Raw genomic sequence first — 23418 nt, 5'->3', positions numbered from 1 at the left:
CGAGAAAATTTGTGTGCAGTCTAGGCACATTCCAACCAACAAAACACCACTCTGCACAAAAGATGGACGACTGGTCGGGCGATAATCGTTGCGTGTGTACGGGGCTTTAGAGAGAGAGTGAATGCTCCAAATAGGGACACAGACAGTAATAAAAAAAAAATCCAACAGTGGTTCTAGCCTCTCACCAGTCTATCCAAATAAAAAAATAAAAAAAAAGGTTTGACCTTAGTTATACCTTAACAGTTATCCCTGAAAATGTTTTCTGTAACCACTTGAGCTACGGAAGATTTTACCACCTTCATGACCAGGCCGTATTTTGCTATACAGCACTGCGCTACTTGAACTGGCAATTGCTCCTTTATACAAGGTTGTACACAAAGGAAATTTATAGGATTTCTTTTTTTTCACACAAATAGAGCTTTCTTTTGGTCACATTTGATCCCCACTGGGTTTTTTTTGTTTATTATATAAACAAAAAACAAAAAAAAAGACCTAAAATGAAAAAAAAAAAAAAAAACAATATTTTTTACTTCCTGCTATAAAACATATCTAATAAAAAACATCTAAAAAATCAACAGAAAAAAAAGAGGGCACAACAACCTTGCGCATTACCCAAGTGGTGTTTATTAATGTGAAAAATGGATGAGATATACTCACAAAGAAATCAGTCATAGAAGCATATCAAAGTCCACAATGGACACAAAGCAACCAAGTCATCTGGACTATGCCCAGCACACCGGGGAACCCTACAGATGGCTGACGCGTTTTCGATGGAAGATCACCTCTTTCTCAGAGTGGCTCTGACAAAGAGGTGATCCTCCCTTGAAAACGCGTCAGCCATCTGTAGAGTTCCCCGGTGTGCTGGGCATAGTCCAGATGACCTGGTTGCTTTGTGTCCATTGTGGACTTTGATATGCTTCTATGACTGATTTCTTTGTGAGTATATCTCTTTCATTTTTTACATTAATAAACACCACTTGGGTAATGTGCAAGGTTGGTGCGTCCTCTTTTTCATTTTTTCTGCAGTGTTACCATTGGGTGTTCCCCAACCCTTGGAGGGCAGCAAGGTCTGTGCATTTACGAGGAGCCATAGAGATCCTTGACTACATCCGCCCTCACATCACTTTTTGAGCACAGGAGAGACTCCCCCCCCCCCCCCCAATATTTAAAAAATCGAATTTCTTCATAAATTTAGGCCAAAATGTATTCTGCTACATGTCTTTGGTAAAATAAAATCCCAATAAGAGTATATTAATTTGTTTGCGTGAAAGTTATAGCATCTACAAACTATGGTATATATACTGGAATTTTTATTTGTTTATTATTTTTATACTGGTAATGGTGGTGATTAGCGACTTATAGTGGGACTATGATAGTGCAGCAGGCAATCTGACACTAACTGCCACTTTGTGGAAACTGACTAACTGCCCCTGACATCATCAGTGAAACTAATAAAGTGATTAGTGCTAATAATATACACACTCACTGTACTAATGACACTGGCTGGGAAGGGGTTAACATCCTCACATCTGCTTAGCAGGGAAAATAAACAAAGTGATCATTCCCCTGTATAGAGCCCTTTGTTGTTTATCAACACAGGGTTCTAGGCTTTGACTCGACACATGGATGATTGGCCAGGATCGGTTGACAAACTCCCGCTGTGTCAAATCACAGGGGAGTAGGTCGGCAGGGGCAGGCGCTTGAAATTTGGAAACAAGCAGCGACGTGCCGGTACCTCGCTGTGCCTGTAGCTGCTGCCTTGCCACAGTACATGCACGGTTTTGGGTCAGCAAGTGGTTAAACAGCAGACTGGTGTTCACTACAAACATAGATAGTACTGGGGCGTATCCTCCTCCTCGTCCTCCCGCGTATTTTAGGAAGAATTTTAAATGTTTTGGGCATGAACTCCATACAGGCCTCCCGGAATTTCTTGATTCTCCAACAGTATATAACAGGGTTGAATACAGACTTGAGGTAACTGAGCCACAAGATGCAAGTGCTGATCACATAAAATGAGTTACTGTAGTAGAAAGTCCTACTAAACACTGACAACAGACTAAACACAGAGTGCGGAAGCCAGCAAAGAGAAAATCCAATGAACAAGATCAGAATAGTGGTGAAGGCCCTTGTCTTAAAACTCATGTCCACATTCATTTGATGAGGCCTCTGCAGACCCATCAAGCCTAACTTGCTTACTTGACTCAGACAGAGGCTCTCTGCATGGTTATGAATCCTGACAGCATTTCTTCTGACAGTGTTCAGGATGCATAGATAGGAGTACAGCATTACACTGAAAGGGATAAAGAATACTGCTACAACCAACATGACTGCATATGTCCTATCAGCTAAAAATTCTGTGTATCCCAAGACACATTGAGGTGCACGTGTGGGAACCTCCACCAGCGTCCAGCCAACTACAGATGGAAAGGAGATACAGAAGGACAACACCCAAGAAGTAGCAATCATTATCTTGGCACGGTGTGGATTTAGTTTATCTTGTCTCTGTACAATGATCAGAAAACGGTCAACGCTGATAATGAGTAGAATAGCAACTCCTTCCAAGACAAAAAACCAGTACAGCATGGCTGAAATCTGGCAGAACTGGCTTCCAAAGTGCCAACTCCCAGTAATAATCGTAACTGCTGTAAAAGGCATGCAGAATAGGGAAAGCATGATGTCCGAAAATGCCAGCGTTGCAAGTAGAAGATTGATTGCAGACCGCATAGCTGGCTTCTGGTAAACAATAAGGCAAACAATAGCATTGCCCAAGAAAGCAATGGCAATCATTAATACCAAAATTATTGCCAATAATATCCTGAGTGGGGTAGGGAATGCAGCAAATCTGGAGTCTGAGTTCGTAATAGTTGCATTCTCACTGGAAATCACGCAGCTGCCAAAGGCTGTGCTATTGCAACCCATGGTTACAGCTATGGCACGGAGAATCCAGTTTTCATTTCTCCTCGATATTCACTTATTACAAGTCACACATTACTGCACCATTCTTTCTTTCAGGTTAGTGGAAAGATCATCCAAATATTCTGCATCTGAACAAACCTAGTGAGAACAAGAATAAAAAGATAATAATGAATATAATTGCATAGATTATACCTGGCCACATACAGTACAAGAAAATGATGTATCTTCTACAATAAAAAGGTATTTAAAAGAGAAGTAGGGGCAAATCTATTTAAGCTAGGTTTCTCCTATGAATCACAGGAGTGCAGTTTGTTTTGCTCACTCCTGTGACCTGTTCTTAGCCGACAGCAAGCTAAAGTTTGCTGTCAGCTGACATCACTAACCGTTTAAGACTTTGGAAAAGATCCCAACTTTAATGTTGGGATCCACCCAGATGCCTTGACCAGTAGCTGAATCAGCTTCTAAGCGAGCCGCTGAGAGCCTGAGCCATCCCCTCCTGCCCCCTCCACCACCCAGCACTCCAATGAGCGCTGAAGGTGCAGAGAAGAATGCCGGGGCTGAGAGTCACCGACTCTCTGCTGGCTCAAGACCAAAAGCTGAGTGATCAGTGGTGTTTGATTGCTCAGTTCTTGGTCTTAGCAGGGGACAAGTCATAAACTATTAAATATAAGACAGACATTATATGTCTCTAAAAACCAAAACAGTAATAGTATAATGATGGACTTCTCACCCACAGAAATGGTCCACGGAGTATACAACATTTAATAAAAAATCATTTTAGTATTGCAACTTGAACGTGATTCATGACAAAAAAAAATCCTTACTTTGATGAACAACGGGACAGGACTCACCAGGAGGGAAGGAAAGAAAAGGCCTGTAAATGGAAACAGAAATAAATATCAGTGCTAAAACATCAAAAGACTGCAAACTATTACTCAGGCCCTGTGCGAACGGGCATCTGTATTTACTTAGGATCTTGCTGGCAGGAAGCTGCCTACAATACCCTGTGTAAAAACTGGTTCACAGTGCATCTCAACTAATACAGGTATACACATGCTTATGTCCATAAGTGCTAAGATGCATACGTAGGGGCTTGGTTATGTAAAGATCTCCCTCCAGCCCATGAATAATTCGAATGACTGCACAGGTGCACAATGAACTCAGCCTCCAGTCATTCATGGGCTGGGAGACATGTAAACATTAACAATGGGTAGGCAGCAATGCAGGTGAGGAATTACTTTCACATTCAGTCATTCATGAACAAGGGCCAGTTCACACTGGTGTGATGCGGGAACCCTGCAAATTCACTCCAAGTTCCCGCATCGCACCCGACTCGCAGGCAATTCATACTGCCATATGCGAACTGCTGGGAGTGTCAATACAAAGTTAATGACACCCCCCAGATTAGCTTGCACATCGCAGTGTGAACTGTCAATTCGGACAGGAATCGGATTGCGTGCCTACACACTGTTTATGACTACATCTCCTCTTCACCCTGCATTTACTAGGCAGCAGCCACAAAGCAATAGGTCATATCCATTTGATATACCATCAACAATGGACTGTGGATGCAGACTTTTCCTATTTTAGCAAAAAGCAATGGACCAAAATGTTAATGGACGCAAAGCATAAAATACTTCTGCATTTAGAACGGTACACATAGTACTGATCTGAGCCCAGCATATTTTACACCCATGTGCATGAGCCCTATTAGTGAGATGTTACCCAATACCCATGGTGACCAACCAGATTCTTTAGGGTTCAGTTACTAAAGGCAAATAGGCTATTCATGTTGCAAGGGAATTTTCCCCAGAGTGAGTATGGTAATATTTCACTTTGCAAAGAACATCCAATTACATGCAAGGAAAATATTTGCACAGCATTTTTGCTTGCACATGATTGGATGAAAAAATCAGCCGTGTTTACCTTATTCATTAGGATGGGGGGGGGGGGGGGAATTCCCTTGCAAAGTGCAACTTTTTTACAAAGTGAACAGCCTTTATGCCTTTATTAAATCAAAGCCTCTGTTTGGATTTCCAGTAAAAAAAATATTAAAGAATCTCTAAAGCAGTGGTGGTCAACTTAAAAATTATAGAGAAAAAGTATATAAAATATTGACATTTATTAGTTGTGTTAAAATCCAACAAGTAACATACAATAAATAAAATTGAAAATAAATGACATTCCCTATACATATCCTAGTAGGGATAACACATTAGGGGTTCACGAGGCAGGTGAGTGTGTCCTCCAACATGTTTCGGAATTTTTTTCACAATTCCTTCTTCAGGGAAAATACATACACACAACCGTGCTCTCACCACTTGTATATCTATGTATAAAGTACAAATGACATTATGTATAAAGTACAAATGACATTATCTTGAATAAGTACATATGCAGAAAGGCACAATATATCTCGTCATCTATAGGGAAATCCCCATAATCCCATAGGGGTAGAGGATACCCATAGTAGACATGTATAGGTATATGTCTCCTCTAGTATATCTAAGCCAGTGTCCTTTTCAATTTTTTAGAAAGACAAACAAATATCTGTAAGGATATCAACTTACCCACAAGGGGAATATGGAACGAGAAACGTCCTTCTAGTTGTATCCTTGTAGAGAGGGCACTGAGGAGATAGCCATTTGTATGATATAGGGGTACCACACATTCATACAGTCCGACTGTGTTGCATCATGATGTTGACCGAGTCTGTATAACATGCAGACTCAAGGGGATATAGATCCCTTCGCAGCCTGTTAGAGTGTTAGTGTTCCCACCGTCAGCTTCCTCTATCACCCAGTGACCGTATCCACACAGTGGTCACGAGGAGCACATGGGGAGGGATGGGTCCACACCTATCAAGGATGCATAGATAGGGGAAGTTTAGCCATTTCGAATCATTCATCATGTGTAAAATGGGATAAAGGTTAGGAAAGAGGAGTAGGTGTCAATGACCTACTTACCTAGCCGGGAATCCAGTGCGGAATGACAGAAAATACCCTTGTCCCACTCTTGGTACAAGGAACTGCCGTTTCCGATTTATTTGTTTGTTTTCTGATCTCATCTCTTAATTGGCCATCTAGGCCTTAGCATTTGACCTAAATTTTTCCTTTTCCTCTCCTTTCCTTACCCTCTTCCCTCCTATGGCTGAATTCCAGGGTAAAGTATGGGAGGACTTTGTTTCTGGCCTCCAAAAAGATTTTGGTCAACAAGAATCTGTAACTTCAGAATTGACCTTTATCTTTTCAGGCCTCACAAAATGGCTTGAGAAAAAATCAGCCATTCACTGGCATATAAAAACTTTTGAACAATATAGAGAAGATGAACTAAACCCCTTGGGCTTACGTATCCAAATCTTCCCCTCTTTTGAGGACATCAATCCTGCCTTCAAGAAAGCTTGGGAAGATAACTTACAACAGTGTTCCAGTAAGATGATGGAACTTTTAATAGGGGAATATAGGAGACAATCCATAGAGGTTAATGCTAACATTGAAAAAATGTATCTAGAGCTTGCCCCCTTTAAAACGCACCTTCTATACGAAGAACTCAATACCAAACTTACAAAACATTTGGAGCATTTTAATAGAGAAATACTCAAAAAGAAAGAAGCAAAATATTTACGTGATAGACGTGCGTTCAAAGAGGGCAAAGCATATAAATGGAAACAAACCCAAAATCATATTCCTAGAGATGTCTTTAGGAACAATGAATTACGCAAATTGTCATATACCTCTGATAACTCCTCTATTTCTTCTAGTTCATCAAAGTCCACCACGAGTAACAGACGACAAAAGAGACACCAACAAGGTGAGGGTCCCCCCAAAAAACACCCAAAAACCCCTAAGGACATAACAACTAAAATGTTTCCATCCGGGCCCGCCCAGGAAGGAGCTGTTGCCCCTACAGGTGGGCAACAAAACATTCCAGATGAGGCCATGGACCTTGCCATTCCGAGCAATACTTCACTCACAACCACCCCCAAAATTCCTAAGATTTTTTTAGGCAAAGAACCTCCCCCCAACCTCCAAACCCAATGATCCCCAACACTAAAAACTTGAATTGCACTGATCAACTTAGTATTATCAATCTTTCTTCACATGTTCTTTCAAACACTGAAACACAACTCCTTCACAAAGGTCTCACTTTCTGTCCTGACGCATGTCTCGACAAATTTGAGACCATAAAAGATATACACCTTTTCACCCGCAAACTCTTACTAAAGAGTATGTATTCTAAAAAAGTTTGTGACACTGCACAGACCCCTAAGGAACGGCAAGCCTTGACCAATCTAGAGGCTCTCTTGGAAGAAAATGAACCCCTAGACTTGATTGATAGCCTCGACATTGAGATGCTATTATCTCAAGTAGAGGACCCTGACCCTCCGGTGCCTTTGATGTCGGCCGAACAAAAACTTTTAAAAAAGCCATCTAACATTTACCCATCACCCAGCTCTAACCATGCCATAGCCACCTTCTTGAAACTCACCTCAAGGGAGATAAAAACTTTAAAAACTGATGGCATTGATGTGAAGGTCCATGGGAATCTCTCCACGGAAGAGAAAAAAGCTTTGCACAATTTGCGCAATAACCATGAGTTGACAATAAAGCCATCCGATAAGGGTGGCAATATTGTCCTCATGGACAATAGCCAGTACATTGCTATGTGCCTACGCATTCTTAAAAACACCGATTGGTACCGTCCGATCAATAAAACCGTGGTCGAGAGATTCAACATGGACTTTTACAATCTTGTAGATGAAGCCTACTACAGCAATGTCATCCCAAAAACAACTTGGGATTTTGTCAGAACTACCCATCCACGCATCCCTACGTTTTATGCCCTCCCAAAGTTCACAAAAGTATATATAACCCGACAGGAAGACCCATTATATCAGGTAATGGGGCAATCACCGAGAATCTCAGCAAACTCATTGATCAACATCTCAGGCCCATTGTAGCTGATCTCCCATCTTATATTCAGGACACAATCCACATGCTACGCATTTTGGAGAACATCCACATACCACCAAATGCTAGCTTAGTTACTATAGACGTGGAAGCACTCTATAGCTCAATACCTCACACCTTGGGATTGGCAGCTATACGTAAGGCCCTGATGAGAACTAATGAGATTGATGGAGCATTCCAAGAGTTCATTTTATCTGCATTAGATTTCATTCTAAGACATAATGTTTTCTGTTTTGCTGGCTCCCACTACCTCCAGGTACAGGGCGTTGCCATGGGCACCTGTTGTGCCCCGGCATACGCCAACCTGTACCTGGGGGGAGTGGGAGCGAAACCTCTTCCTGTCTGAGGAATTCACGATGTATGCGGACCACATACCCATGTGGTACCGCTACATCGATGACATTCTCATGATATGGGATGGACCTCCCTCTCTTCTCTTGGAGTGCATGGATTACATAAATCACAACGATTTAAATTTGAGGTTCACCGTCAGGATATTCAGAGGGGATAATGACATGCTGCACTGTGAGCTTTTCAGAAAATCAACCTCTGGCAACACTATCCTGCATGCCTCTAGCTCGCACCCCAAGCCCTTGGTAGACTCCATCCCATATTCCCAATATCTGAGGGCCAGACGCATATGCACCACAGAGGCGGCATTTGCTGTGGAGGCTTCCAATATACAACAAAGGCTATTAGCAAGAGGATATACCTCAAAATGTCTAAAACGGGCTTTCAAAAAAGCCAAATCTCGATCCCGTCGGGATCTCCTCTCATACAAAAAAGAAGTTGAAGGCTCTAGTGACACTACCAGAATCATAACCAAGTATTCCCAGGGACACCATAACGTCAGGAAGATTTTAAAAAAATACTGGCATGTTTTGACATCCGACCCGTCCATTAGCCCCTTTATCTCAGAGACACCTCAGATAACATTTAAACGGGCTCCCTCTTTGAATGATGCCCTTGTAAGCAGTGAATACAAGGGCCAGTCAAGAAAGGACCCATATGTACATCTGGGCACATTCCCTTGTGGATCCTGTGCCCAGTGTCGATATATTAACACCAAGAAAAATATCATACTCCCTAACTGAAAAAATTATCGTCCTAGACACTACGTGAACTGCCAGACTACAGCAGTCGTATATCTACTATCATGTGATTGCGGCTGCTACTATATTGGCAAGACTATTCAAAGATTTGGGAAACGGATTAGTCAACATATGGCGAGCATCAAAAAGAAGGATCCAGAGGTACCATTAGGCAGACATTCGGCCTTGGTACATGGTGCCAATACCCCGCATGTTAAATTTTTGGCATTGGACCGAATCCACCCCAGCTCCCGCGGAGGGGATCTTAACAAATTTCTCCTCCAGCGTGAGCTTCGTTGGATTTCGGAACTAAATGCCACCTTTCCCCCGGGACTTAATGAAGCCTTCAACTTCAAACCCTTTCTCCCCGGTTTCAGTTCAGGTGGTTTTGAATGGGACCTTTAGCCTCTAGGATGGATGGGGAGGGTTGTATGCAATAGACTGGATCAGTTTCTTGGGGTAATACTCAGATCCGCTAAATGGAATTCTTTCAAAAACAGCCCAAAAGCTGATAGAATCAAAAAGATCCAATGAAAAGATGTGTAATTCCTTATACATACTTTTCTCCCCATTCTACTTTTGTTCTTTTTTCATGTTTTTGTCTTTCTATAGAACATTTTACTTACCCACTCGTATAGATATATACTCTTCATGGTCATATTATGTGCTTGAGATGTTTTCAGCTCTAACCAAAAAAATCGGTATATATACACAATATTATATTATATATTTATATGTGTTTAACCTGTAATAAAAATTATGTTTTTGCAGAAGGGCTCTTATCTCCTCATCGACCATCAGGGATCCCTATCCCATATATAGGTATTATTGGATGCATCACGACTCTCGTGCATTTCGCTGTGTTGCCTCATCTGTTTGTTTGTTTTTTATTCTTATTTTTATTGTATACATAGCCATGATACAGTGTTGCCCATCACGGTTTTCCTCTTTCCCTTTGGCCTGTCCGCACTGTGTTCCCCGGCACGGACAGGCCCCCGCAAGGTATGCTGGGGCCTGTAGTTTGAGCAGTCATCCTGGGGGTGGTGTCGGTACCAGAGTGCCAACCGACGCTACGAGTCCCTCATTCACACCCCCTCGCGAGATCTATCCATCTTCTCGCGGGAGCTGCGCACGTCCGTGCCGGCGGTCATGTGACGCTGGGCGCCGCTGCGTCATCAGTACGCGGGGGCCTCCGGCGCCGCTTAGACTGGGGGAGCGCAATCCGTATGTTGCATTCACGCCTTCTTCTCCCTGGTCTCCTTTCCCACTCAGGGTTCACGGAGGAGGGGATGATGCACAACCAGCTGGGATGAAATAAAAGGATATGGCCAGAATCCATTGAATGGGGACATATACAATGGAACCACCCACCCTCCTCCCACTCTCCTCCCACTCTCCTCCCATCACCTGCTTGGGTACTCCCCCAATTAGGTAAGTATTCACAGATGGAGCATATAAATGCTCCCAGCTCAATATGGCTCATTACCTTTGGGTCACTACAGAGATACCTGTTGCTGTCATTCCGCACTGGATTCCCGGCTAGGTAAGTAGGTCATTGACACCTACTCCTCTTTCCTAACCTTTATCCCATTTTACACATGATGAATGATTCGAAATGGCTAAACTTCCCCTATCTATGCATCCTTGATAGGTGTGGACCCATCCCTCCCCATGCGCTCCTCGTGACCACTGTGTGGATACTGTCACTGGGTGATAGAGGAAGCTGACGGTGGGAACACTAACACTCTAACAGGCTGCGAAGGGATCCATATCCCCTTGAGTCTGCATGTTATACAGACTCGGTCAACATCATGATGCAACACAGTCGGACTGTATGAATGTGTGGTACCCCTATATCATACAAATGGCTATCTCCTCAGTGCCCTCTCTATAAGGATACAACTAGAAGGACGTTTCTCGTTCCATATTCCCCTTGTGGGTAAGTTGATATCCTTACAGATATTTGTTTGTCTTTCTAAAAAATGGAAAAGGACACTGGCTTAGATATACTAGAGGAGACATATACCTATACATGTCTACTATGGGTATCCTCTACCCCTATGGGATTATGGGGATTTCCCTATAGATGACGAGATATATTGTGCCTTTCTGCATATGTACTTATTCAAGATAATGTCATTTGTACTTTATACATTTCTCTAGATATACAAGTGGTGAGAGCACGGTTGTGTGTATGTATTTTCCCTGAAGAAGGAATTGTGAAAAAAATTCCGAAACATGTTGGAGGACACACTCACCTGCCTCGTGAACCCCTAATGTGTTATCCCTACTAGGATATGTATATGGAATGTCATTTATTTTCAATTTTATTTATTGTATGTTACTTGTTGGATTTTAACACAACTAATAAATGTCAATATTTTATATACTTTTTCTATACATTTTTTCCACTATACTGACTATCTCCAGCCCCTCCATTCAAATTCCCCAGGGACATGTATGGTTGCTTCTTATATGAATTTAGTATTGGGGAAGGGATTCTGGGCTGGTTCGGCATAGCCCTGTACCAACTATTTTTTTTTTCTTAAAAATTATAGAGGGCCTTAAGTGTGGCCCCCCCCGACACTGCCAGAGGACCACACAATAGCACTGCATTTTTGCGCATTAAGGTGCCTAAAAAAAATTTGGTTCTGTGGCACTTTTTTGCCGAGTACCACAATGCACACTGAAGTGGTTGGAGTACAATAGCCACAGCATTGGTGTCAATGAGTGCAATAATAACCCCTAGTATTAGTGTCAGTGGATGCAGTAATTATCCCCATCACTGGTGTCAGTAGACACATTAATAACCCTCAACATTGGTGTCAATGAATGCAATAGCAACCCTCAACATTGCTGTCAATTAATGCAATAACAACCCCCAACATTGGTGTCAGTGAATGCAACAATAACTCCTGACATTGGTGTCAGAAGACACAATAATAGCCCCCTGCATTGGTGCTTATTGGCAGTGAACGTTAGCTCCATTCCCCCTGCATTGATGATCATGGTAGTGTGAGTCCCCCACATTAACCCTGCACTGGTAATCATGGCAGTGAAAGCTAACCCCCCCTTCCCTGCACTGGTGGTCATGGCTATGAAAGGTGAATCATCCTCTCAATCACCCCCACGCCACTGTAATCTTCTGGTACGGTGGTGGTTAATACAAATAAGGGGCTGTCACAGGCTTTCATTAAAAGGGACCGACTATGCCCACCCTTTCCACCCAGCTGCTCCCCTCATAGAAGCCATACTAAAGCTTCTATGAATGAAACAAGATCTATGAATGGAGGATGGGTGTACGATTGATAGCAGTGACCCCTCCATTCAGAGATCCGGTTTCAGTCACAAGGGACATATGTCCCTTGTGCTGATTCTTCTGTTTTTCTTTTGGCTGCTCTGCATGGAGGGCTTTAATGCTGTGCGGCCGCAGGGAACAGCATATCGTGCTCAGAGCGCGCTCTTAGCAAAGTAAGCAAAATGTCACTGAAAGCTCCTGATTCTTGTGATTGGGAGCTTCTGATCATGTGACTGCTGTGACAGTCAATCATAGCAGTCACAAGATCTTAATGCCTGCCTCCCGCTACTTAGATTCTATTAACCGCTTTCCGACTGCCTTACGTAGGAGTACGGCGGCAGAGCAGCTTTCCTGCACTGGATCACGTATCTAATACGTACGGTGGTGGTTGATACAAATTGGGCCCAAAGTGTGAATATTTTCTGTGGCCACCATTATTTTCCACCACTGCCTTAACCCTCTTGGGCATGGAGTTCACCAGAACTTCACAGGTTGCCACTGCAGTCCTCTTCCACTCCTCCATGGCGACATCACAGAGCTGGTGGATGTTAGAGACCTTGCACTCCTCCACCCTCCGTTTGAGGATGCCCCACAGATGCTCAATAGGGTTTAAGTCTAGAGACATGCTTGGCCAGTCCATCACCTTTACCCTCAGCTTCTTTAGCAAGGCAGTGGTCATCTTGGAGGTGTGTTGGGGGTCATTATCACGCTGGAATACTGCCCTGCGGCGCAGTCTCTGAAAGGAGGGGATCATGCTCTGCTTCAGTATGTCACAGTGCATGTTGGCATTCATGGTTCCCTCAATGAACTGTAGCTTCTCAGTGCCGGCAGCACTAATGCAGCCCCAGCCAAGACACCCCCATCAGCATGCTTGATTGTAAGCAAGACACACTTTTCTTCTTACTCCTCACCTGGTTGCCGCCGCATACGCTTGACACCATCTGAACCAAATAAGTTTATCTTGGTCTCATCAGACCACAGGACATGGTTCCAGTAGGTTCCATTTCCCTAGTCTGCTTATCTTCAGCAAACTGTTTGCAGGCTTTCTTGTGCATCATCTTTAGAAGAGGCTTCCTTCTGGGACGACAGCCATGAAGACCAATTTGATGCAGTGTGCTGCGTATGGTTTGAGCACTGACAGGCTGATCCCCCACCCCTTCAACCTCTGCAGCAATGGTAGCACTCATACGTCTATTTCCCAAAGACAACCTCTGGATATGACGCTGAGCACGTGCTCTCAACTTCTTTGGTCAACCATGGCGAGGCCTGTTCTGAGTGGAACCTGTCCTTTTAAACAGCTGTATGGTCTGCAACTCAGTTTCAGGGTCTTGGCAATCTTATTATAGCGTAGGCCATCTTTAAACAATTCTTTTTTCTTTCAGATCCTCAGAGAGTTATTTGCCATGAGGTGCCATGTTGAACTTCCAGTGACCAGTATGAGAGAGTGAGAGCGATAACACCAAATTTAACACACCTGCTCCCCATTCACGCCATTGAGACATTGTAACACTAACGAGTCACATGACACCGGAGAGGGAAAATGGCTAATTGGGCTCAGTTTGGACATTTTAACTTAGGGGTGTACTCACTTCGGTTGCCAGCGGTTTAGACATTAATGGCTGTGATTTACACTGTTATACAAGCTGTACACTCACTACTTTACATTGTAGCAAAGTGTCATTTCTTCAGTGTTGTCACATGAAAAGATATAATAAAATATTTACAACAATGTGAAGGATGTACTCACTTTTGTGAGATACTGTATATATATATATATATATATATTTTTTTTTTTTTTTTTTAACAAAGACTCTGGAGAATAAAATGGGGATCATGGCAATATTGTTTTGTCATACAGTATTTGTGCAGCGGTCTTTCAAACATATTTTTTGGAGAAAAAATATACTTCACTGAATTAAAAAAACTAAACAATAAAAGTTAGCCCAATTTTTTATATATTGTGAAAGATGATGTCACGCTGAGTAAATAGATACCTAACATTTTTCAGTTTAAAATTGTGCCAATAGCAACAAACTGCGGTACTTAAAAATCTCCATAGGCACACAATAAAAATTTTTAACAGTTACCAGTTTAGAGTTGCAGAGGTCTTTTGCTAGAATTATTGCTCTCACTCTTACAATCACGGCGATACCTCACATGTGTGATTTGAACACAGGTAATATTTATGTAGAGATTTGGGGCTAAAAAGACCCCAAATCCCTGCTTTGCATATAAAACAGCAAAATCAGTGTTTTTGAATACTGTCAATTTTTTTAAAATCTGTGCCATTGGCAGCCAAGTAAACTGGAAGTGACATCGCTTTTGGGTTACTTCATCAGAGAATCCGGCTTAGTTCCGGACTCTGACCAGCCGGCGGATTGCTCTTGTCTCCCGGTGGGACAGGAGACCTGGGCAGAGCGGCAGGAGGGGGGGGGGGATGTCCCTTCCCGCTCGCTGGGATAAAGACCAAGCGGCTGCTAAACAGCATCAGTTGTTATCATCAGAAAGGCGACCGCCGGCTCTAAAAACGGTACTAGGGTGATGCCTCTAGCTACAGGCATCACCTCGGTATAACCGCTTCCTCAAGCAGAAGTCAGTTTGCGGGAAGTAGTTAAAGTAGCACAGTACTGAATAGCAAAATATAACCATGATATGGTCATGAAGGGGGTAAAATCTTCCGTAGCTCGTGGTAAATAAGACAATTTCAGGGGTAACTGTATAAGAGGTTGTAAACCTCCGAATTTTTTTCTTAAAAAAACAAACACCTGAAAGAAAAACACATAATGAGCTAGTATGCATCGCATACTAGCTCATTATGAAATACTTACCTAAGAACGAAGCCCCGCAGTGCCGACCGCTTACCTGTCGCATGGGCGACATGTTCTGTCACCCTTCTTCCAGGTTTGCGGCATCCGGCCATCTGATTGGCTGGAGCTGCGATGACGTCACTCACACGCATGCACGCGGGAAGGAACGGCACAATCGGCCGTTCCTTCAGAGCCCATGCGCCAGTGACGTCACTGGCTGCATGTAAGGTAAATATCTCCTAAATGGTACATGTTTAGGAGATATTTACAGTACCTATAGGTAAGCCTTATCATAGGCTTACCTATAGGTACAAGTTACAGAGGAGGGTTTACTTCCTCTTTAGGGCTCTTTCAGACAGCCGCTCCGCTGTTTGTGTCCGCTGCGGGACTTTTTTTTTTTTTTTTTTCACGGAGCGGATGACATTTGTGTCCGCATATTATCCCATCCGTTTGGGGATGATATGCGGACATAGTGTAAGTATATGGCATTGCGGATGTCAGCGGATGACACCGCTGACATCCGATTTTCCTTCCTTTCCGTTTTTTACACAGAGGAAAAATAGGGTTCTGTTCCGTTCCAAAAAACGGAACAGAACTGAAAGGAAGGAAATCGGATGTCAGTGGATGGTATTCTGCTGACATCCGCAATGCCATTCACTTACATTATGTCCGCAAATCATCCGCAAAAAAATAGGATGATTTGCGGACACACGGAGCGGCCGTGTGAAAGGGCCCTTAAAAAGGTATAACTAAGGACTAAGGTCAAAACTTTTTTTTTTTTTTTAATTTGGATAGAGTGGTGAGAGGCTAGAACCACTGTTGGGTTTTTTCATTTATAGTACAAAGAATAAAAACCCAGCGGATATTAACCACTTAAGCCCCGGAAGATTTTACCCCCTTCCTGACCAGGCCCTATTTTGCGATTCGGCACTGCGTGACTTTAACGGACAATTGCGCGGTCATGCGACGCTGTACCTAAACTAATTTGACGTCTTTTTTCCCACAAATAGAGCTTTCTTTTGGTGGTATTTGATCACCTGTGCGATTTTTTGATCATGCGCTATAAACAAAAAAAGAGCGTCAATTTTGCAAAAATAACAATATTTTTCACATTTTTTTATATGAAATTCCCCAAAAAAAATGTAAAAATCAAAATTTTTTAACATATTTGGCCAATTTGATTTCTGCTACATATGTTTGGTAAAAAAAAATAGCGTATTTTGATTGGTTTGCGAAAAGTTATTGCGTTTACTAACTAAGGGAAAGATTTTTGTCATTTTCGTTTGTTTCTTTAACCACTTAAGCCCCGGAGGATTTGGCTGCTTAAAGACCAGGGGGTATTTTGCGATTCGGCACTGCGTGACTTTAACGGACAATTGCGCGGTCGTGCGATGCTGTACCTAAACGAATTTGGCGTCCTTTTTTTCCCACAAACAGAGCTTTCTTTTGGTGGTATTTGATCACCTGTGCGATTTTTTGATCATGCGCTATAAACAAAAAAAGAGCGTCAATTTTGCAAAAATAGCAATATTTTTCACATTATTTATATGAAATTCCCCCCAAAAAAAATGTAAAAATCAAAATTTTTTAACATTTTCGGCCAATTTGTTTTATGCTACATATGTTTGGTAAAAAAAAAAAATCGCAAAAAGCGTATTTTGATTGGTTTGCGCAAAAGTTATCGCGTTTACTAACAAAGGGAAAGATTTTTGTCATTTTTGTTGTTTTTTTTTTTTAACGCGTAATGGCGGCGATCTGCGATTTTTTTTGCGGTACTGCGACATTGGGGCGGACAGATCGGACCCTTGACTGACATTTTTCACACTTTTGGGGTTACCAGTGACATTTCTACAGTAATCAGTGCTATACACATGCACTGTTACTGTAAAAATACACTGGTAGTGAGGGGGTTAACTTTATTTGGGAGGGAGGGGCTGTGTGTGTCCCTAGGGGCGTGCTTTCTACTGTGATTGGCTGTGGCTTGAGCTGTAAGGACACTGATCAACGGATCTACATAGTAGATCTGTGTGATCAGTGTCTTTACACCGAGGAGAATGACAGGCAGCTTGTTTACACAAGCTGCCTGACTTTCTCCCTCTCCCCCGCCGATCGCAGAGTGGCCGGCGGACATCGAGTCCGCCGGTCACACGCGCGGGGGGGTCCGTGACCACGCGGGAGCGCGCCTCCGGGGGCGCGCGCTCGCTCCCTAGACCCTCACAAGCAAGCGACGTAGACCTACATCAGTTTGCCTGTGAGGGGCTGACCGCCGACGTAGATAGTCGTGCGGCGGTCGGCAAGTGGTTAACGAGTAATGGCGGCGATCTGCGATTTTTTTTTTGCGGGACTGCGACATTGCTTCGGACAGATCGGACCCTTGACTAACATTTTTGACACTTTTGGGGTTACCAGTGACATTACTACAGTAATCAGTGCTATAAATATGCACTGTTAGTGTAAAAATGACACTGGCAGGGAAGGGGTTAACTTTATTGGAGAAGGAGGGGTTAAGTGTGTCCCTAGGGGCGTGTTTCTAACTGTGCAGGGATGTGGCTTTACATGTAACAGCAGAGATCTATGGTCCTACATAGCAGGACCGTTAGATCTCTGCTGTTACACAGGGAAGAATGACAGGCGGCTTTGTTTACATTAGCCGCCTGCCTTTCTCCCTTCACAGCGGACGATCGCGAGTGACCGGCAGACATCGGGTCCGCCGGTCACACGCACGGACTTGTTAGGGAACGAGGCGGGAGCACGCCTCCGGCGGCGCGCGCTCGCCCCCTATTGGCTCACAGGCTAGTGACATACCCACTTTGCCTGGCCGGGGCTGACCGCCGCAGTATATGTACTTGCGGCGGTCGGCAAGCGGTTAAATACCACCAAAAGAAAGCTCTATTTGTATGTAAAAAATTACATAAATTTGGGTACAGCGTCGCACGCCTGCGCAATTGTCAGTTAAAAAACACAGTGCCAAAAAAGCAAAAAATGGCCTGGTCATGAATGGGAGGGGGGGGGGGGGTTGGAGGTAAAAGTGGTAATGAGCTGGGGGCCAGGGGGTGGGAAGGAACTAAAAGACACAGAAATAGTAAACAATTATAGACAATTGGGTTATACAGCCGCCTTCTGGAGGTTAAAGCGGAGTTCCAGCCATTTACTCACCTGTCCAACGGTCCAGCGATGCGGCCGCCGGAAGCCTCGATCCTCTCCCTCGGCGCCGGCATCACTGCTGTGGGCACCCGGCTGTTACAGTTTGCGGCTTCACAGCCGGGTACCCACTGCGCATGCGCGAGTCGCGCTGCGCGCCGTGATTGGCCGGCAATCTTCTGGGACCTCTGACGTGTCCCAGAAGATTGCAGGGAGGGAGGGGGAGAGGAGAACTTCCGCTCAGGGCGCCGCGGCGCTCCGAGCGGAAGTGGGAGCGGGTACCTGTCAAAACTAGGTACCCGCTCCCCCCCCAAAAAATGACATGCCAAATGTGGCATGTCGGGGGGTCAGGACTCCCTAAAGCGGAAGTTCCACTTTTGGGTGGAACTCCGCTTTAAATACAACCCAGTTGTTTAGGATTATCTCCAATCACTGTATGCTTTATTCACTAAAACAGGAGAGGGCAAAATCAAGCTCACTGCATAGAAACCAATCAGCTTCCAGGTTTTATATTGCCAAAGCTTAATAGAATAAGCTGAGGTTGGAAGCGGATTGGTTTCTATGCAGAAGTGAGCGTGATTCTGCACTTTCCAGTTTTAGTGAATAAACCCCACCGTGTCCTTCCATGGAGGATAAAGAAATCCATGCAATGTGGTAATGACTCCCATAGTATACTATAATATCTGTGACAATAAGGTTTAGTCTGCCATGACACTACAAAACCATCATACCATAGGGATTGTTCATATTTGGGGAGCAGTGCATTATGAATGTGTTTAGTATTCCTCTAGATTTTAGGGCACACTAGGCCCAAAGCCGTCTATACCCACAGCTACATAGAAATCAGAACATTGTCATCAATGTGTACAGTGTATGTGAAGGCCTGCTGTACACAGCACACACTGCACACAGCACACACTGTACACAGCTCCTCACTGAGGTGTACTATGTGTGTGGTATGTACACCGCTCTGCACATCCATGGACGGCACTCGGCACTAAGCACATAGAAGAACATCACAGCGCTCTCTCCCTCCTTCCTTCCTTCCATCCATCGTATCACTTTACCTGGCAGGATGCTACTCTCCTCCCTCCTGTGCGCTCTGCACACTCCGGAATAGATCACCTCCCTCGTTCGGGCTCCCACACCTGGCCCTCCACCTCCTCTCATATACAGCAGGCACACCGCCACAGGCTCCCTCACAGCTGCCATGAATCCCCGCTCTACGATGTCTACAAGGGGAGGGCCGAGGATGTGCACCCTGCGCTGCGCCTGCTCCCATACTGTGTGAGGGGACGAGTCCTGTGTACCATGAGTCAGTGAATGAGGGAACGAGTCCTGCATAGCCTGAAATAGTAGGGTAGGGTACATGAGGCATGTGTATAAGGAGACATGTCCTATGTACCCTGCTCCTACCCACCCTGGAATTAGGGGGGTCCTGAGCAGTGGTGGGATTTAAAAATTTTAGTAACCAGTTCCGACTTTCAATGCACAGTGACCAGTGTGCCCCCTTTCAATGCAGAATGACAAGCATGCCCCCTTTCAATGCACAGTGACCAGCGTGCCCCCTTCAAAACAGTGACCAGCGTGCCCCCTTCAAAACACAGTGACAAGCATGCCCCCTTCAATGCACAGTGACCAGCGTGCCCCCTTTCAATTCAGAATGACCAGTGTGCCCCCTTTCAATGCACATTGACCAGCGTGAGTCCTTTCAATGCACAGTGACCAGCGTGCCCCCTTTCAATGCAGATTGACCAGCGTGCCCCCTTCAATGCACAGTGACCAGCGTGCCCCCTTTCAATGCAGAATGACCAGCGTGCCCCCTTTCAATGCACAGTGACCAGCGTGCCCCCTTCAAAACAGTGACCAGTGTGCCCCCTTCAAAACACAGTGACAAGCATGCCCCCTTTCAATGCACAGTGACCAGCGTGCCCCCTTCAAAACAGTGACCAGCGTGCCCCCTTCAAAACACAGTGACAAGCATGCCCCCTTCAATGCACAGTGACCAGCGTGCCCCCTTTCAATTCAGAATGACCAGTGTGCCCCCTTTCAATGCACATTGACCAGCGTGAGTCCTTTCAATGCACAGTGACCAGCGTGCCCCCTTTCAATGCAGATTGACCAGCGTGCCCCCTTCAATGCACAGTGACCAGCGTGCCCCCTTTCAATGCAGAATGACCAGCGTGCCCCCTTTCAATGCACAGTGACCAGCGTGCCCCCTTCAAAACAGTGACCAGTGTGCCCCCTTCAAAACACAGTGACAAGCATGCCCCCTTTCAATGCACAGTGACCAGCGTGCCCCCTTCAAAACAGTGACCAGCGTGCCCCCTTCAAAACACAGTGACAAGCATGCCCCCTTCAATGCACAGTGACCAGCGTGCCCCCTTTCAATTCAGAATGACCAGTGTGCCCCCTTTCAATGCACATTGACCAGCGTGAGTCCTTTCAATGCACAGTGACCAGCGTGCCCCCTTTCAATGCAGATTGACCAGCGTGCCCCCTTCAATGCACAGTGACCAGCGTGCCCCCTTTCAATGCAGAATGACCAGCGTGCCCCCTTTCAATGCACAGTGACCAGCGTGCCCCCTTCAAAACAGTGACCAGTGTGCCCCCTTCAAAACACAGTGACAAGCATGCCCCCTTTCAATGCACAGTGACCAGCGTGCCCCCTTCAAAACAGTGACCAGCGTGCCCCCTTCAAAACACAGTGACAAGCATGCCCCCTTCAATGCACAGTGACCAGCGTGCCCCCTTTCAATTCAGAATGACCAGTGTGCCCCCTTCAATGCACAGTGACCAGCGTGCCCCCTTTCAATGCAGAATGACCAGCGTGCCCCCTTCAATGCACAGTGACCAGCGTGCCCCCTTTCAATGCAGAATGACCAGTGTGCCCCCTTTCAATGCACAGTGACCAGAGTGCCCCCTTCAAAACAGTGACCAGCGTGCCCCCTTCAAAACACAGTGACAAGCATGCCCCCTTTCAATGCACAGTGACCAGCGTGCCCCCTTCAAAACAGTGACCAGCGTGCCCCCTTCAAAACACAGTGACAAGCATGCCCCCTTCAATGCACAGTGACCAGCGTGCCCCCTTTCAATTCAGAATGACCAGTGTGCCCCCTTTCAATGCACAGTGACCAGCGTGAGTCCTTTCAATGCACAGTGACCAGCGTGCCCCCTTTCAATGCAGAATGACCAGCGTGCCCCCTTCAATGCACAGTGACCAGCGTGCCCCCTTTCAATGCAGAATGACCAGTGTGCCCCCTTTCAATGCACAGTGACCAGCGTGCCCCCTTCAAAACAGTGACCAGCGTGCCCCCTTCAAAACACAGTGACAAGCATGCCCCCTTCAATGCACAGTGACCAGCGTGTCCCCTTTCAATTCAGAATGACCAGTGTGCCCCCTTTCAATGCACAGTGACCAGCGTGAGTCCTTTCAATGCACAGTGACCAGCGTGCCCCCTTTCAATGCAGAATGACCAGCGTGCCCCCTTCAATGCACAGTGACCAGCGTGCCCCCTTTCAATGCAGAATGACCAGCGTGCCCCCTTTCAATGCACAGTGATCAGCGTGCCCCCTTCAAAACAGTGACCAGCGTGCCCCCTTCAAAACACAGTGACAAGCATGCCCCCTTTCAATGCACAGTGACCAGCGTGGCCCATTCAAAACAGTGACCAGCGTGCCCCCTTCAAAACACAGTGACAAGCATGCCCCCTTCAATGCACAGTGACCAGCGTGAGTCCTTTCAATGCACAGTGACCAGCGTGCCCCCTTTCAATGCAGAATGACCAGTGTGCCCCCTTTCAATGCACAGTGACCAGCGTGAGTCCTTTCAATGCACAGAATGACCAGCGTGCCCCCTTCAATGCACAGTGACCAGCGTGCCCCCTTTCAATGCAGAATGACCAGTGTGCCCCCTTTCAATGCACAGTGACCAGCGTGCCCCCTTCAAAACAGTGACCAGCGTGCCCCCTTCAAAACACAGTGACAAGCATGCCCCCTTCAATGCACAGTGACCAGCGTGTCCCCTTTCAATTCAGAATGACCAGTGTGCCCCCTTTCAATGCACAGTGACCAGCGTGAGTCCTTTCAATGCACAGTGACCAGCGTGCCCCCTTTCAATGCAGAATGACCAGCGTGCCCCCTTCAATGCACAGTGACCAGCGTGCCCCCTTTCAATGCAGAATGACCAGCGTGCCCCCTTTCAATGCACAGTGATCAGCGTGCCCCCTTCAAAACAGTGACCAGCGTGCCCCCTTCAAAACACAGTGACAAGCATGCCCCCTTTCAATGCACAGTGACCAGCGTGGCCCATTCAAAACAGTGACCAGCGTGCCCCCTTCAAAACACAGTGACAAGCATGCCCCCTTCAATGCACAGTGACCAGCGTGCCCCCTTTCAATTCAGAATGACCAGTGTGCCCCCTTTCAATGCACAGTGACCAGCGTGAGTCCTTTCAATGCACAGTGACCAGCGTGCCCCCTTTCATTGCAGAATGACCAGCGTGCCCCCTTCAATGCACAGTGACCAGCGTGAGTCCTTTCAATGCACAGTGACCAGCGTGCCCCCTTTCAATGCAGAATGACCAGCGTGCCCCCTTCAATGCACAGTGACCAGCGTGCCCCCTTTCAATGCAGAATGACCAGTGTGCCCCCTTTCAATGCACAGTGACCAGCGTGCCCCCTTCAAAACAGTGACCAGCGTGCCCCCTTCAAAACACAGTGACAAGCATGCCCCCTTCAATGCACAGTGACCAGCGTGCCCCCTTTCAATGCAGAATGACCAGCGTGCCCCCTTCAATGCACAGTGACCAGCGTGCCCCCTTACAATGCAGAATGACCAGCGTGCCCCCTTTCAATGCACAGTGACCAGCGTACCCCCTTCAAAACAGTGACCAGCGTGCCCCCTTCAAAACACAGTGACAAGCCTGCCCCCTTCAATGCTCAGTGACCAGCGTGCCCCCTTTCAATTCAGAATGACCAGTGTGCCCCCTTTCAATGCACAGTGACCAGCGTGAGTCCTTTCAATGCACAGTGACCAGCGTGCCCCCTTTCAATGCAGAATGACCAGCGTGCCCCCTTCAATGCACAGTGACCAGCGTGCCCCCTTTCAATGCAGAATGACCAGTGTGCCCCCTTTCAATGCACAGTGACCAGCGTGCCCCCTTCAAAACAGTGACCAGCGTGCCCCCTTCAAAA

The 23418-nt window shown here is 45.7% G+C and overlaps 1 protein-coding gene across 1 annotated transcript; it reads right to left on the bottom strand.

The window, feature by feature from the left end:
* Positions 1–1779: 1779 nt before the first annotated feature.
* Positions 1780–19497, bottom strand: GPR45 (G protein-coupled receptor 45). The gene is made up of 3 exons (XM_082244390.1): positions 19291–19497; positions 3741–3790; positions 1780–3054 (listed from the first exon to the last, which is right to left on the bottom strand). The coding sequence occupies exon 3, from the start codon at positions 2917–2919 to the stop codon at positions 1798–1800; it is 1122 nt and encodes a 373-aa protein (XP_082100516.1). The 5' UTR covers positions 2920–3054; positions 3741–3790; positions 19291–19497; the 3' UTR covers positions 1780–1797.
* Between the last annotated feature and the right edge of the window lie 3921 nt (positions 19498–23418).

Source organism: Pelophylax lessonae, assembly GCF_965119305.1.
Source record: "Pelophylax lessonae genome assembly, chromosome: 2".
Classification (NCBI taxonomy): Eukaryota; Metazoa; Chordata; class Amphibia; order Anura; family Ranidae; genus Pelophylax; species Pelophylax lessonae.
Note: the sequence above shows the minus strand (reverse complement) of the source record. Positions and strands in the feature narration are given on the sequence as shown.